The sequence below is a fragment of the Epinephelus lanceolatus genome, chromosome 12 (genome assembly GCF_041903045.1).
Source record: "Epinephelus lanceolatus isolate andai-2023 chromosome 12, ASM4190304v1, whole genome shotgun sequence".
Classification (NCBI taxonomy): domain Eukaryota; kingdom Metazoa; phylum Chordata; class Actinopteri; order Perciformes; family Serranidae; genus Epinephelus; species Epinephelus lanceolatus.
Genome location: NC_135745.1, coordinates 9,441,015 through 9,455,844, shown reverse-complemented (window position 1 = coordinate 9,455,844; position 14,830 = coordinate 9,441,015). Strand labels below are relative to the sequence as shown.

The 14,830-nt window shown below is 39.6% G+C and overlaps 1 protein-coding gene across 1 annotated transcript in view; it reads left to right on the top strand.

Annotated features, from left to right (window-relative positions):
• The first annotated feature begins 9,734 nt into the window (after positions 1-9,734).
• The window catches only part of col15a1b (collagen, type XV, alpha 1b), a 71,862-nt gene continuing 66,766 nt past the window's right edge, over positions 9,735-14,830 (top strand). Inside the window, exons 1-2 of the mRNA XM_078172933.1 lie at positions 9,735-9,887; positions 10,148-10,212. Coding sequence (XP_078029059.1) covers positions 9,877-9,887; positions 10,148-10,212 — 76 coding nt within the window. The 5' untranslated portion in view covers positions 9,735-9,876. The remainder of the gene's footprint in view (positions 9,888-10,147; positions 10,213-14,830) is intronic.

The window sequence follows — 14,830 nt, the reverse complement described above, 5'->3', positions numbered from 1 at the left end:
ACTTCATCTATGCGAGATCAAGGATGTATTAAGACAACTGGATACAGTATTGGAGGCAGGCCTCCATTCATTCAAGTTACTTAGTGGCGCATGAAGCCAAAAAAGCTCAATTTCTGCAGTATGAAATGGCCACCTTAATACAATGGCTGGCCCTCCTATTGAAAGTGGGCTAAATAACACTCGAACGCTAAATTTTGCGAAGGAACAACTGGCACGGCCATTTTTCAAAGAGGTCCCTTGAGCCCTAACCTCATGATATCTGAATGTAAATGGATTCTATGGGTGCGACAAGTCTCCCCTAAACTTGAGAGGACTTGTTCCCAGTAAATGTTTGGTTCTGTACATTCCCTGTACTCCTTCAAATTAAAGGCTTTTTTTTTAAGGAAAAGTGCAACCAGACTGTTTGAAGAACTATGAATCACCTAAAACACATATGCATAACACGGTAGCCACTTTAACACTGACCCTTCAAGGTTCAAGGTTTGTGGCAAACAGCAAAGTTCATGCCATTATTCCACCTCACCGTGCTGTGTATAAGGCACAATCGTGGAATGAGGGGGCAAAGTTGTTTTGCCTCTGAGCCAGGAACCAAGGTAGTAACAGTCCTGAAGTGATATCTGCGTGAGGAGGACAGCCGGCAAAACGGAAATATGGGCAGCACTGGTGTGACATTGTGATGATGTGCTGTGTCTGTGACCCACCGAGGGATTAAAAAAGTAGCTGGTGGTCATAGCAGCTAAGAAAAAGAAGAGCAGCCGAAAATGTCTGCAAATGAGGTCTGGTAGCTCCTTACCCTCGGGGCACAGGATGAGATCAGCCACCATGTAACAGAAATGGTAAATGATTGCTATTGCCATCTTAATGCCATTGTTAGAGAGTAAAAAACGTTGCTGACCTGTATGTTTTATGTCACACTAGAGGCTGACGCTGTTGTGTTACATGTCACACCCGTCATGCCTATTTTAAATTTGTGTGGCTGGAATGTTCTTTAAAATCACACACTGGAGTGGGATGATGCCGCTGTCATTTGGTTCTGTGTAAAAATGCAAAGGCAGCATAAAGAAGGAACTTCATACCGGCCCTATACAGCAATCTCTGTTTAAAAAACAGGATTGTGTGGAACTCAAAACGGTAACTGAATGAGTATTAGTCTATGCACATCAGATAATTAGTAACATTAACTGTAAAATAGGAAACCAAAGTATATCAGTATGCAGTTCCTTAACTCTTATATCGACATCGTTTTCAACTGGCGTATGTATTTCAACAGCATTACAGAATTCCTGAAATTAATTTATGTATGGCTTTTAGTTTTGGTGTACCACCCCAAGATTTTCAGTGGCCCCATCTGGCCATCCCTATGAAAAAATTCTGGGGGTGCCACTGTGCTTTGCACTGTAGACCATTCGCTATAGATTGTTTAAATTGGACCCACAGTATTACATTGTTTAGATAGACTTTGTGTGTTGTGTGACTTTGTGGCTGAAGATTAGCCCTTGTTATGTCCCCCTCAGGATGAACTGATCACTTTAGTGATCCTCTCACTTTTCCTGTAGCACCATCACATCAAAATTTGGATTTGTTCAGTAGTTTGGTTCATTACCAAATACCTGCAAAACACTTGACATTCCCATCAGCCTCGGCTGTGCTTTGCGTAAAGTGCTACTTGCGAATGTAAACTAAGATAATAAACATGGTAATCTTTATACCAGTTACACAAATGCCTGCATTGTAACTGTGAACATGTTAGCATGCTGACCTTAGCATTTAGCTGTAAAGTCTATCCTGATATTTTCTATGTTCTTTTTTCACATTGTGAAATACATTCAGTTTTTGTTTAGTCTATGTGTCACTGGCCTACTGTTCTTTACTCACAGGTTCTCCTTACAACATTTTTATTATCACTGAAGCTGACCACAGCCTTCATCTTCCCACATCTCCCACTGACCTAAACATCGGAAACTTTGGCTGAACTGCATTTTCTTTTCTGTCTTTTATCTGAGAGCTTAATCTGGGAGAAGAGAATAAGATGGAAATTACAAGTGGATTAGGAAAGGGAGCGAGGTCTGTAAAGACAGAGGAGGGCAGAGGATGAGGGGGGAGGAGGAGGAAAGGGAGGGTACCTTTCTTTCTCCCTTAGCCATTATCATTCCAACATCTGCTAAGTTGTGTGTTAACATCACAACACGGATAATTTCACTGAGACTCCCTCTGACCTTGTTGACCCCTGAAGCTTTGTGTCTGTCTCCCAGCACTAACTGGGCTAGTTGATTCTGTGCACTGCTGTGAAATGTAAATTAAAATACAATCGGAGTTTTGTATTTATCAAAGGACAAAGGGACCAATCATTGTTATCCTGAAACATACAGGCTAATATGATGATAGCTAGGGATATTTTATTTGAGTCTGTTATAAAATTCAAGTATTATATATGTTTTTAGGGGAGTGTCATATTTCAAGAAACTCCTTGAAAGTGGTCAAACTTCCCATCCCAACTCTAGGTACTAGGCAACATCCACACTGATTTGCTTTCACTTTAAATCAGCATTTTAAAAAGACATCATGTGAAATCACGAGGTCCCCTGGTAATACTACCAGTCCCGTGCGAATAGGGCTCTAGACTAATGGGTGTTTTTATATCAGTGTTTGTGATCGGTATGATCAGGGTGGCAGTGTCAGGGTGTGACTACAATTGTCTAAAAATATTTTCTTGTCTGACTGATTAAAGCACTGAAAACACAGAGAGCAACCAGCCAACAGTTGGTGATGCCTAAGTTCCATGTCTGAGTCAAAAGACTTTTTCGGGAGCAAATTGTCTTTGTGAAACATCTGAATGGTTTCTTTTGAGATTCAGTTTTGCAAAACCAAACATTTACCAGTCAGCCAAAGGCATGCCCTTCCCGTTCAAAGGAGCACTGTTTTTACTTGCAGTTTACATCTAATGAGAAAGCAAATATTTAAAGGCCTTATTTACAACAACTTTAGGAATAATAGTTAGAGCGTTTAGAAAGGTGAGGAATTAGTCGCTTTCCTAAAAAAAAAATTCAACAGGTCTAAAATGAATGTTTTGTTTACTTTTGTGTATTATAATAATAACATACTAGTCCATACCCATTGGTAGCTTTGTCACCTTCTACCTATGCCAATCCTCAATGCCTTTGTGCAGTTTCACATAGGTTGACCACGTCAGTGAGTAGAAAAACGTGGGACAGACAGAATGACTGACTGACAGAATGACACACTGACAGTTTCCGTGATTAGGTGCAGCATACCTACTGGAAGAATCGCGTTTAATCTGGGCAGACAGTCTCAAAACTTATAAGAGGGGACTCCGCAATGCCAGAGCAAACTATTACTCAGCATTAATAGAAGAAAACAAGAATAACCCCAGGTTTCTTTTCAGCACTGTAGCCAGGCTGACTGACTGAGAGTCAAAGCTCTATTGAGCCTTGTATTCCTTTGGCCCTTAGCAGTAATGATTTTATGAGCTTTTTTAATGACAAAATTCTAACTATTAGAGGCAAAATTCATGACCTCCTGCCCTCAGATAGTACCTATCTAACCTCAAACACAGCTGTAAGACCTAATATATATTTAGATTGCTTCTCCCCAATTTCTCTTCAAGAATTGACTGCAGTGATTTCTTCATCTAAATCATCAACATGTCTCTTAGACCCCATCCCAACTAGGCTACTTAAGGAGGTCTTACCTTTAGTTAACACTCATATATTAGATATGATCAATCTATCCTTATTAACAGGCTATGTACCACAGTCTTTTAAGGTAGCTGTAATAAAACCTCTACTAAAAAAGCCCACCCTGGATCCAGAGGTGTTAGCCAACTATAGACCAATATCTAATCTTCCCTTTATGTCAAAGATCCTTGAGAAAGTAGTTGCAGACCAGCTTGTGATTTCCATGATAATAATTTATTTGAGGAATTTCAGTCAGGATTTAGAGTGCATCATAGCACTGAGATGGCACTAGTTAAAATTACAAATGACCTTCTGATTGCTTCAGACAAAGGACTCGTCTCTGTACTTGTTTTATTAGATCTTAGTGCAGCGTTTGACACAATTGACCGTCAAATTCTGCTACAGAGACTGGAACACTTAATTGGCCTAAAAGGTTCTGCACTAAGCTGGTTTAAATCTTTTTTATCTGATCGTTTTCAGTTTGTTGACGTTCATAATGAATCATCCTTACTTACTAAAGTTTGTTTTGGAGTTCCGCAAGGTTCTGTGCTCGGACCAATCCTATTTACTCTATATATGCTTCCTTTAGGTAACATCATTAGAAATCACTATAAATTTCCATTGTTATGTGGATGATACACAGTTGTATTTATTGATGTAGCCAGAAGAAAGTAATCAATTAACTAAACTCCATAACTGCCTTAAAGACATAAAAACCTGGATGAGCACCAATTTCCTGATGTTAAATTCAGACAAAACTGAAGTTATTGTTCTTGGCCCCAAACAACTCAGAGACTCTTTATCTGATGACATAGTTTCTCTAGATGGCATTGCTCTGGCCTCTAGCACTACCGTAAGAAACCTCGGAGTAACATTTGATCAAGATTTGTCTTTTAATTCTCATTTAAAACAAACCTCACAGACTGCATTTTTTTCATCTGCGTAATATTGTAAAAATTAGGCCTATCCTGACCCGAAAAGATGCCGAAAAATTGGTCCACGCTTTTGTTACCTCAAGGCTGGATTACTGTAACTCTCTATTATCAGGTAGCTCCAGTAAGTCCTTAAAAACTCTCCAGCTAATTCAGAATGCAGCAGCATGTGTACTGACAGGAAGAAACGAGATCATATTTCTCCTGTTTTAGCTTCTCTGCACTGGCTCCCTGTAAAATCCAGAATTGAATTTAAAATCCTACTGTTAACTTACAAAGCTCTAAATGGTCAAGCTCCGTCATATCTTAGAGAGCTCATAGTGCCATATTATGGCACTATGAGAACGCAGCGTTACTCGTGGTCCCTAAAGTCTCCAAAAGTAGGTCAGGAACCAGAGCCTTCAGCTATCAGGCTCCTCTCCTGTGGAATCATCTTCCTGTTACGGTCTGGGAGGCACACACCGTCTCCACATTTAAGACTAGACTTAAGACTTTCCTCTTTGATAAAGCTTATAGTTAGGGCTGGCTCAGGCTTGCCCTGTACCAGCCCCTAGTTAGGCTGACTTAGGCCTAGTCTGCTGGAGGATCCCCCTATAATACACCGGGCACCTTCTCTCTCTCTTTCTCTCTCTCTCTCTCTCTCGTATCCTATTACTGCATCTTGCTAACTCGGCCATTCTGGATGTCACTAACTCGGCTTCTTCTCCGGAGCCTTTGTTCTCCACTGTCCACCGTCTGCCCTGCATCTCTCTCTCTCTCTCTCTCTCTCTCTCTCTCTCTCTCTCTCTCTCTCTCTGTCTCTCTTTCTGTCTCATTGTGTCATACGAATTACTGTTAATTTATTATGCTGATCTGTTCTGTACGACATCTATTGCACGTCTGTCCGTCCTGGAAGAGGGATCCCTCCTCAGTTGCTCTTCCTGAGGTTTCTACCGTTTTTTTCCCCGTTAAAGGGTTTTTTTTGGGGGAGTTTTTCTTTATCTGCTGTGAGGGTCCAAAGGACAGAGGGATGTTGTATGCTGTAAAGCCCTGTGAGGCAAATTGTGATTTGTGATACTGGGCTTTATAAATAAAATTTCAGCCATTTTTAAGCATTTTTCTGTTGTTATAGCACCACCCAGTTGCCAATTAGAGTTAAATTTCTCCAGTCACCTTGAGGTGTCCTGTTCTACATATCTACCAAGTTTAGTAAAAATCGATATGGTGGTTAGGCCTAGATAAGAAATAAGCTCTCTAGCGCCCCCATTTTGTTTGATGGGGTCAATAATGGAGGGGTCCCCTCAGATTATGTGTGGTCATATGCCTACAAAGTTGCGTGGTGATTGGTGAAACCCTTGAGATGTTATATACCTTTATGTGATGAGCCACGCCCTCTGCAATATTCATTGCCTTATAGAAGCTCAGTTTTAGTAAGATTTCCAACTTTTGCCAAGGGGGAACTTTAGATATTGGTCCCTAGATTATGTTCACCGAGTTTCATGCAGATCGGTCAAACTTCCTAGAAAGAGATCGATTTTAAGTGTTTTTACACTATAACTGGAAGTTATGGGTTCTTGAGGCAAATTTGTTCCTCATGAGGAGAGGCATCTCTGTGCAAAGTTTCATGTCTCTACGACATACGGGGCATGAGATATGCCCATTCAAAGTTTGCAATTTCAATCTGTTGCTATAGCGCCCCCCTTTGGCCAATTGATGTAATATTGCTTCATTTACATCCTCCCATGACCCTCTACCACTGTGCCAAATTTCACATGGATTGACCAAGTCAGTGAGGAGAAAAACGTGAAACAGTCACACAGACACACCCACAGACAGAGTTTTTGTCATTATATAGTAAGATAATGACATTCGTATCACACGGTATCTCTGTGTTGTCAGCAATGAAGAGCCATAGTAGTTGCCAGTTAGTATGGAAAAAATGGAAAAATGGTTGAGTGGTTTGAGGGTAAGAGCCTGGGGTCAGCTGAAAGAGTTTTAGTTTTCTATTTGACTGGTAAAGTTGGAACCTGGGGGCAAGCCCTTGAAATTCCTGAATAACCTGATTTGGAGATGGTAGGTGTTTCTGTTGATTGTGCTGTAGCTGCTTAAGATGGACTTCAATCAGTTCTTTCTTTATGAATCAGAAAATTTGCTTTGGATTTGCCATTTGTTTCCCACATTAGTTGCCCCTGGAAAACCTGAACATGGTGGGGGCTGACGAGAAGAAGGAGTGCATTGACCTGCTGAAGGCAATGCTTCAGATCGCTCCCCATGAGAGGGTCATCTCTAGTCAAGTCCTCACCCACCCATTTATTACAAGGGGCACCCTCCACAAAAACTCAGAGTAAGTGTCTGTGTTTGCAAGTGGACTGAAATGGGAGTTTTTATTTTACGGCTTATACACAGATATGAGTCTCTACAGGGACATGGCAAGCTGATTATCATCAGTTCTGTAGTTCATTTATGCATAGTCAAAATATTAATACAAAATATGTGTAATCTTGTTTCAGTTCAAATTTAAGAATACTCTAATTAAATTCTGCATAGTACAAAGCATGGAGAATTTATGTAAAGATACCTCTAACACTTTCTTTGTTTCAGACATCTCCAATTAAATTATGACAAGCCCAAACTCAAATTCAAGATATCTGCACTGTGGTTCTGTTTTGTCAGAATTTCACTTCAAATTTTAAGATATTTTAATTATATTTTGGGATGCTTGATATACATGTGTATATGTTATTGTCACTTGTAGATATTTGAGACTGGGGTCATAAGAAATTAAAATGACCTTTATTTAAGATATGTAGCTACAAATGAGCTATAGCCTGAAGGACTTTTAAAGTAGGCAGATTAGTTTGTAGATAGCACAAAAGTACTAAAAAAAAGTGTCAGAGTAAAAACAATATTCAGCATACAAACAACAAGTTTTTTAGTATAGTATAGTAATATCTTTAAATTATTTTTTTTGCTTTTCCAAAACACAAAAGTTAAAATTTTAAGAATAGCTTAAACAGTGTTTTTCTGCTCTAACACAAGCCAATGAAGTTACCATGCCTGACTAACTAGCTTACTATCTACAGTAACCTAAGTGCAATCTGTTTTCAGAGCACTGTACCATTCAGTTATTCAGAGCACCACACTCTCAGAGAGGCAGAGTGTACTGTGGACACTTCGAGGAAATGGAGCAGCAGAGCGCCAAGTGTAGTGACAGTAATTTAACGTCACTGCACTTAATTTCTTCAAATAACTGCTCTCATTTCAATGTAGAGCATCAGATTGGATTTATAAAAACACATATAGTAGCTTCCTGGACTGGCTCAAACAAAATGCAGGTGTCAGTCCTGAATGGAACTTTCTCTAATCTGAAATTAGGCATGTTATTTATTTTATAATTTAAAATTATTTGGGATCATTGAATTACTGTACCTGCCTCCATTTAACAGCACAATTGGAAGTCCTGGAACATCTTCAACACCACCAGGTGTTACCTCTGTCCAGCCATGTGAATTCCTATGGAACACCATCAACGTGAAAAATGGTAAGACTACTGTCAGCCATGTCTGTTTTTTTAAACGATAAATAATGGATGAGTTCCTAGTCAGCTGTGTGTTGAACTGTATTTATTCCACAGGTCGAGCGTCACCAATGGAATTCATAAATCTACTTCAGAGACATTACCCCCAGGTGTTATCTTGGTGCAGCCTGCACCACCTGAATGCAGCCTGTGGGGGGTTAAGGACAGCAGGCAGAGTGAATCTTGGTGAGATGTTTTTTGTAATATTGGACTATAATTGACTTGACTCACATGGTGCATATTCCTCAAACAAAGCCAGTTTATTAAAATTGTCACAAACTAAGTGACACAGAAAACCTTGGACTATGTGGTTTATTCATCCAAAGGAGTACTGATTGTTTTCTGGTTCTTTGACATTTAATGAAGCTGCCATTTGTAATTTCCAGGAAGGCCCCCAACTAAGAATTTCCTAGTTGACCAACAGTCGTCATTTAGGGCCATTAGCTGACAAGTCACCTGCATGTTTACCATATTAATTTAATTATTAAATTATATTTTTTGGGTGGGGCAACACAATGGTTTGAGTTTAAGGTCTGAGAAAGAATAGTCTTAGTAACACTGTTAACACTGTGCTACATTACAGAGAAATACAAAACCGTACTAATGAACTACAAGTGCACGTCACACTCTGAGTGAGCTGCCTGTTGGCAAAGCAATACAGATTGGGCATGTGGCTACATACATGTTTCAGATGATGCGTCGTGTTCGTAGTCGACGAATGCAGAGTTTACTTATTACCTTGGGTTCGTCCTTCACCTTCTCAAAATGATCCCACACTTTGGATTTCCTGTCCAACCTGTTATTAACTAGCCTGTGTAATAACCGCAGGTACCAGCAATTTAAATTAAGGAGACTCCTGTCTGCCTGCTGAGCGGGGCCACTTCCTGTGTCTGTCCTTTCAGATTAAATTCTCACATGGTCCAGTCATATAGGTTTTGATTTATTTTGACAAGGCACAGCTTCTAGTAGAGTTTCACATTTGGTTTGTTTTTTGTTTGTTTTTTTCTGCGACTAAGCGACCAATGAAATCATGCCAACTAATGACCTTTCTGGTTGGTTAACTTTTCGTTGACCATTGGGGGCAGCCCTTCTAATTTCCTGTTTGCACCAATGGGAATTTAAAGGCCATACACAGGGTGCATACATAATACACATGAGGTGGGAAGTGGGATGTCAAAGGGGACCGAACAGCAAATATTTGTCCCAAGGCCATCTTACAGGTTAATGTGGCCATGCTATTTACTACACACTCCTATTTTTCATTCATTCTTTTTGGAATTCCTCAACTTTCAGTCAATTTATTCTTACCTACGATCGTGAAATAAAATGGTAGGAACGACTAACATATTAAAGATATTCATAGATGGATAGATTTAACTTAAATGACCATAAATGCACATCATATTATCACTAGTGGAAGAGAGAGGGTCCACTGAGTGAGTGAGTAAGGGGGGAGGTTTTTTTTCCTTCAAGGGAGTCGAATTTCCCAACTCAGTGGGTCTGAGAGTCACTCAGCTCAGAACTGAGAGAGCCTTTGTACTGAGAGGAGAGAGAGAGGCACAGAGAGAGACAGAGAGGGAGCAGCAGTGTGACTTAAGGTCTGCAGTGAGGCAGAGGGACCACAGAGTTTCATCACACACATGCACTTGGAGTTCACTTCCAAACCTGGATTTTTATTCTTTTACTTGCTAAAATGTTTCAAGGGTAAGGCAATTAAATATTACCTCAACATTTTCTGCACGTAAAGAAATCAGAGTTGATTTTAATTGACTTTTTCAGACTTCAGTTACACCTCAGAGTAGACCTGTGATGTAACAACCTTTCTTTAGCTTTCTGATCTCTACATTGAAACCTAAGCTATTTAAAATGAATCTGACCTTTTTAAACTAATTTTTTACCCTCTAAAGTCTGCCTAACGCTACACCAAACCCAACTTACATTATGTGACTGATGTCTCTCCTCAGGTGGTCTCTTGCCCTGCATCTAGTCCTACTGTGCTGGCCGGCCACTGCCCTGCAGGTTATAGAAGGTAAGATTCATGCTGCTGCAGCTCTTTCCCAGCACTGTAACTGTAAAGAGACATACAGCTGTGGTGGATCCTCCAAAGGAGAATATGAGGGCTAAAACAGTTTGGCATTGATGCAAAAGATGCTTTATTAAAGTAGCTCTCCCTCATGTCAATGATAAGCTCCAACTATTCCTCGAATCTTACCAAAAAATGTCGTGACAATATAAAGCAATTAATTCTGTTATTGAGCATCATATATTATATTTTATAATATTTTCATTGCCATCTTGTGGCAGTGAATACCAGTTTCCATTTAAATTTAAAGGCTAGATTGTTGATCATGTAGAATCACCAGACATAAGGTCTAATAATCCAGATGTTATAGTTGCTCATGTGATTGCTTCAGCAAATCATGCAGCACGCCAGTTTCTATTTAAAGCTAAAGGCTAAATTGTTGACCATATAGAATCATCTGACTTAAGTCTAATAATCCCAATGTTATAGTCACTCATGTGATTGCCTCAGAAAACCACGCAGCAAAATATAGTTTAACATCAACAATATTTGTTTATCATGTACATCATTGATTATGGAGTCTTTTACAGTACATTTTATATTGTGTGTCACAATGTTAGATCCCTTTGGGAAATTTGCTTGATTGCTTTTAAAGTGAGGATGTAAACTTTGTTTTGCTCTGTTGACAAACCTCTCGGCTGAACTGTGAATGTCTGTCATAGCTTAGCAGCTATTACCAGGAATGGCAGGTCTTCCAAATTTGGATTTCTCAGCATGTTGAAGCTGTGTGCATGGTGCAGCTGTAAGAATCATACTCAGGTATATAAAGACTTTGGATGGTGGTTTCTTTTATAATACTCTCCAATACTCTTTTATAATACTCTAAGGACAGGGGCATTTCATACTACATTATTTTGAGATGTCTTTACAAGATTCTTGTTTTAATACAAGCCTGCTTTAAAACACTAAAAAGTCATAAGCCATCTAATGAAGCTGAGATTAGTCTAATTTGCTAGCTAGTTACAGTGGATAAAATCTGCAAGCAACAGTTGTCATTTCATTGGACAAACAAACTTAGTTGTTGTTTTTTTTACCTCTGCCTGCCTTAAATGTAGTTTTTCGAAATTTACAATTATTATTACGCCAGGTAAATCTGCCACCTTTATCAAAGTAGGCTACCAGAAACCTGGGTATTTTTCAGAAAGGAAAAGGAAACCTTGACAAGTGCAACTGAGGGGGGTCAGTCTGAGCAAATGGTCAATTGCTTTGTAATAACAGTGTAATTTCTTATCAAATTAATTTCCGATATCCATTGTTTTCAAGGCTGTTCTAAATTTTCCATAAACAAATCGAGAGACATGTTGAATATTTGTGGGTCAAGGTCAAAAACCCTTTTGGGGTCTAATGTCCTCAAAATGCTGCACACACCACACACTGTAGACCCATTTGACATTGTGGACTTAGATGGTTAAATGCATGTACAGTATGTGGAACCCAACTAAAGTCATCTTGAACTATAAACTTTATTTAAGCACTAAAAATGAAATATACAATCAGATTTGAGGATAGAGTGCTGAGCAGTCCTCCAGTATGACCGTTTTTTGGGTGAACGGCTAAAGAGCTGCTCAGTTTGGGCCGTGAAACTTGCTCAAGACAGTCGGATGCAGTGAAATACAACACGCCAAATAACTAAGGTAAAATGTTACCAATCAGTTAAATCAGGTTAATAGCAATGGCTAAACTCAAATTTCCTCAGTCAAACTCCACTCCCCCACAGACCCATTACGAGACCTCTAATAAGGGGTCAGTCCCCTTTCCATTTCTATTGTCACACCTCTGTCTGCTGCTGTGGTTTTCTTTGAGTTACTCCCTGCTGTGAGGCTCCTCTTATACAGCTCCGTAGGAGAGAGATAGTTGTTTGTTTGGCAATAGACCGGGCTTCCTCTGCCCTCTGCATCCTGTGTGTGTGTACAATGAGGTAGCTGGAAGTGGCAGACGAGTCAAATGCTGCACCAGGGTGAGAAATGAAGTGTTTAGTTTGTATGGTAATGGCTGCCCTGCACTTGCTGTTTGTGTGCTTGAGAACATCAGAGAGGACGGTGTGGGTCGGTTTGCACAGAGCTTTGAAGTGGGATGTTGAGAACACACTTGTCCCTGTGCCAGTTGTATGTCAGCATGTGTGATTTTTTTTTTTACAATGGATGACAAAAATACATTTTTATTTAAATTTTTTTTTTTTAAGTTACAATGAATCTAGGATCCATGTGTTTCTACAGGACTTAGAAGAGTTTTATTTTTCACACAGAACACAGCTGTGTTCAGTGTGGACTGCCACAGGCTTGATGGTTAGAGAGACTGTCTTGTGATTTGAAAATCATATGTTAAAATCCCAACACCAGCTTAGAATATCAGTGTTCCCTTGAGCAACGCACAACTTTGACTCTATCACTGATTCCTGGACGCAATCCATTTATTTTGGTTGCTTGTGTTTACTAGCTCTGTTGTGTTTTCATAACTTAAACATAGTATGACAATGTTTAGGCTTTTCAGAAATCGATCTCCCATTCAAACACCTAAAAAATATTGGGGCCTTCTATATGAGAAGGGGACCCATATGTCATACTTGATTTTTCTTTTCTTGATTCTTTTAAATACAGGATGCATTGATTTGGTTATTAGTTTTAATGTGAAATATATATTAACACCTACAAGGTTGCTCTGCTGTGTTCTCTGGTACAATGAGGTAGGTCCAGTGAGAGACCATTGAAAATATTGCTGACCCCATCTTAGTTTGAAAACTGGGGTTGCCTTTTAGTCTGGACAGGCAGACAAAAAGACTTCTGGAAACAAGAATGGGGGCACCCATGTTCAATTCCTAAGAGGTCTTATCAGTGATAATGTGTCAAGTCAAAACATTATAGCTAGGTCTTACATACCTTATGTGATTTCATCTTTCTTGTGTGGGTACTCCTGTCTTATTGCAGTGGCTGTCTCCGGTGATGGATAGTTCTTTAACGACCCCCAATCTATTTTTCCGCTGACTTGACCACCTCGTGCTCATGTGTTACTTTCAGTAACAGTTCCACAACAAATTTCCAGTCGTACTTTTCGCTATCTCCGTAGAATTTTCTGCAACTAATCAACCAGTTGACAACCTGCTTTCTGTTTACGTTTGGATGTGCATGCCCAGTGTTGATAGATGGTCATGTGATATGCATTTGCTGGGTCCCCAGGAAAGCAGCTTAGGAGGTCAATTATGACTCTTTCTATTAAGAATTTTTGATACAAGGAGGTTGTATATTTGTAAAACTTTCCTCAAGCTGAGAAAAGCAATTTAAAAATTTGTGGCGGCATCACTGCTAAGGCTATAAGCTGATGGGAACTTGTGGGTGGGGCCAGCAGGAAAATGTTACTTTGCATATTCAGTGGGTTGCAAACTGTAGAAGTAAAACCAAAAGCCAGAAACTATCATTATTATTATTATTATTATTATTATTATTATCATTGTACATCTAGTGTGTTACTATGGACAGAGATTATTTCTGAAACAATGCTAAAATGCTTTTGTTAATGGAGACGTATTTATGTGGACATGGCTTTAGTGGGTTCAGTTTTTTAGGGGTCATTAGTGTCTACATTTCCAGACACACAGAACTCTAGCTGAAAAAGGACGTTTCATCTTACCGGTTTCCACTCTCCAAACTTCACCCTGTCCCCCCAAAAACACTCTTATTCCTGCCTCCAGGAACCTTCACTTTCCATTTACCGTTGGTTGAGTTGCTCTGAAAGGATTTCATGTTTAGCCAATATAAATGATTTTGAGGTGAGCCCAGTAGGAGTCTTCTTGGACGAGGCGCTCCACTGTACTGTAAAACTTGTCACATTATTTTCCCATTGAGATCCACAATATCAGCCATGTTTTGGTTCCATCAGTTGTTGATGGTTTTCTCTATGAACCCATTCACCTCTAGAAAACAAGTTTGCTGTCAAAAACGTTTTTAGTTTCAGTTATACCTGTAGGCCTTTCAATTGCTTCCACTCTTGACCTTATTTGGTCTCTGATGTTGCTGGAATAAAACTCCCACCAAACTCCATTTTTGTTTTATGGGTCTCAAAACCTGGCAAGCGAGGATGTCATAGAGCTGTATGAAAGAGCCTCTACCTAAAGGTCCTCAGTATATTAGAGAACTGAACGCCCTCGCTGCAGCGGCGTCCTGTCTGGAATGTGTTCATTCAGCCAGAGTGACTTTGATTTGAACACAGTTGGGCACAATGGGCCAACTGTAAAAGGTGTCATTGCTGTATGTGTGTAACGGTCAGCTCAATGGGATTTTAATGGGGGAAAAAAAATCAGTTACTGGAAACTTGAATATAAGAATGAGTGTTTCTTATGACTTCCTGTTAAAAATGGCCTTCAGTTTTCCATGATGTGATGTGCACTGAGATGATGTAATTCTTTAACCTTAGTTCCCATTATGTATAGAGGAAAAGAGACTGTGCTGGGATTCAGACTGAGGGGAGGAAAAGCTGTTGTGCTTTTTCAGACAAAGTTAAACTAATATCACAAGCATCCATTAGATTGACCTGATTTTTTTTTACAGATCTCTGTAATGGTTTTAGAAAG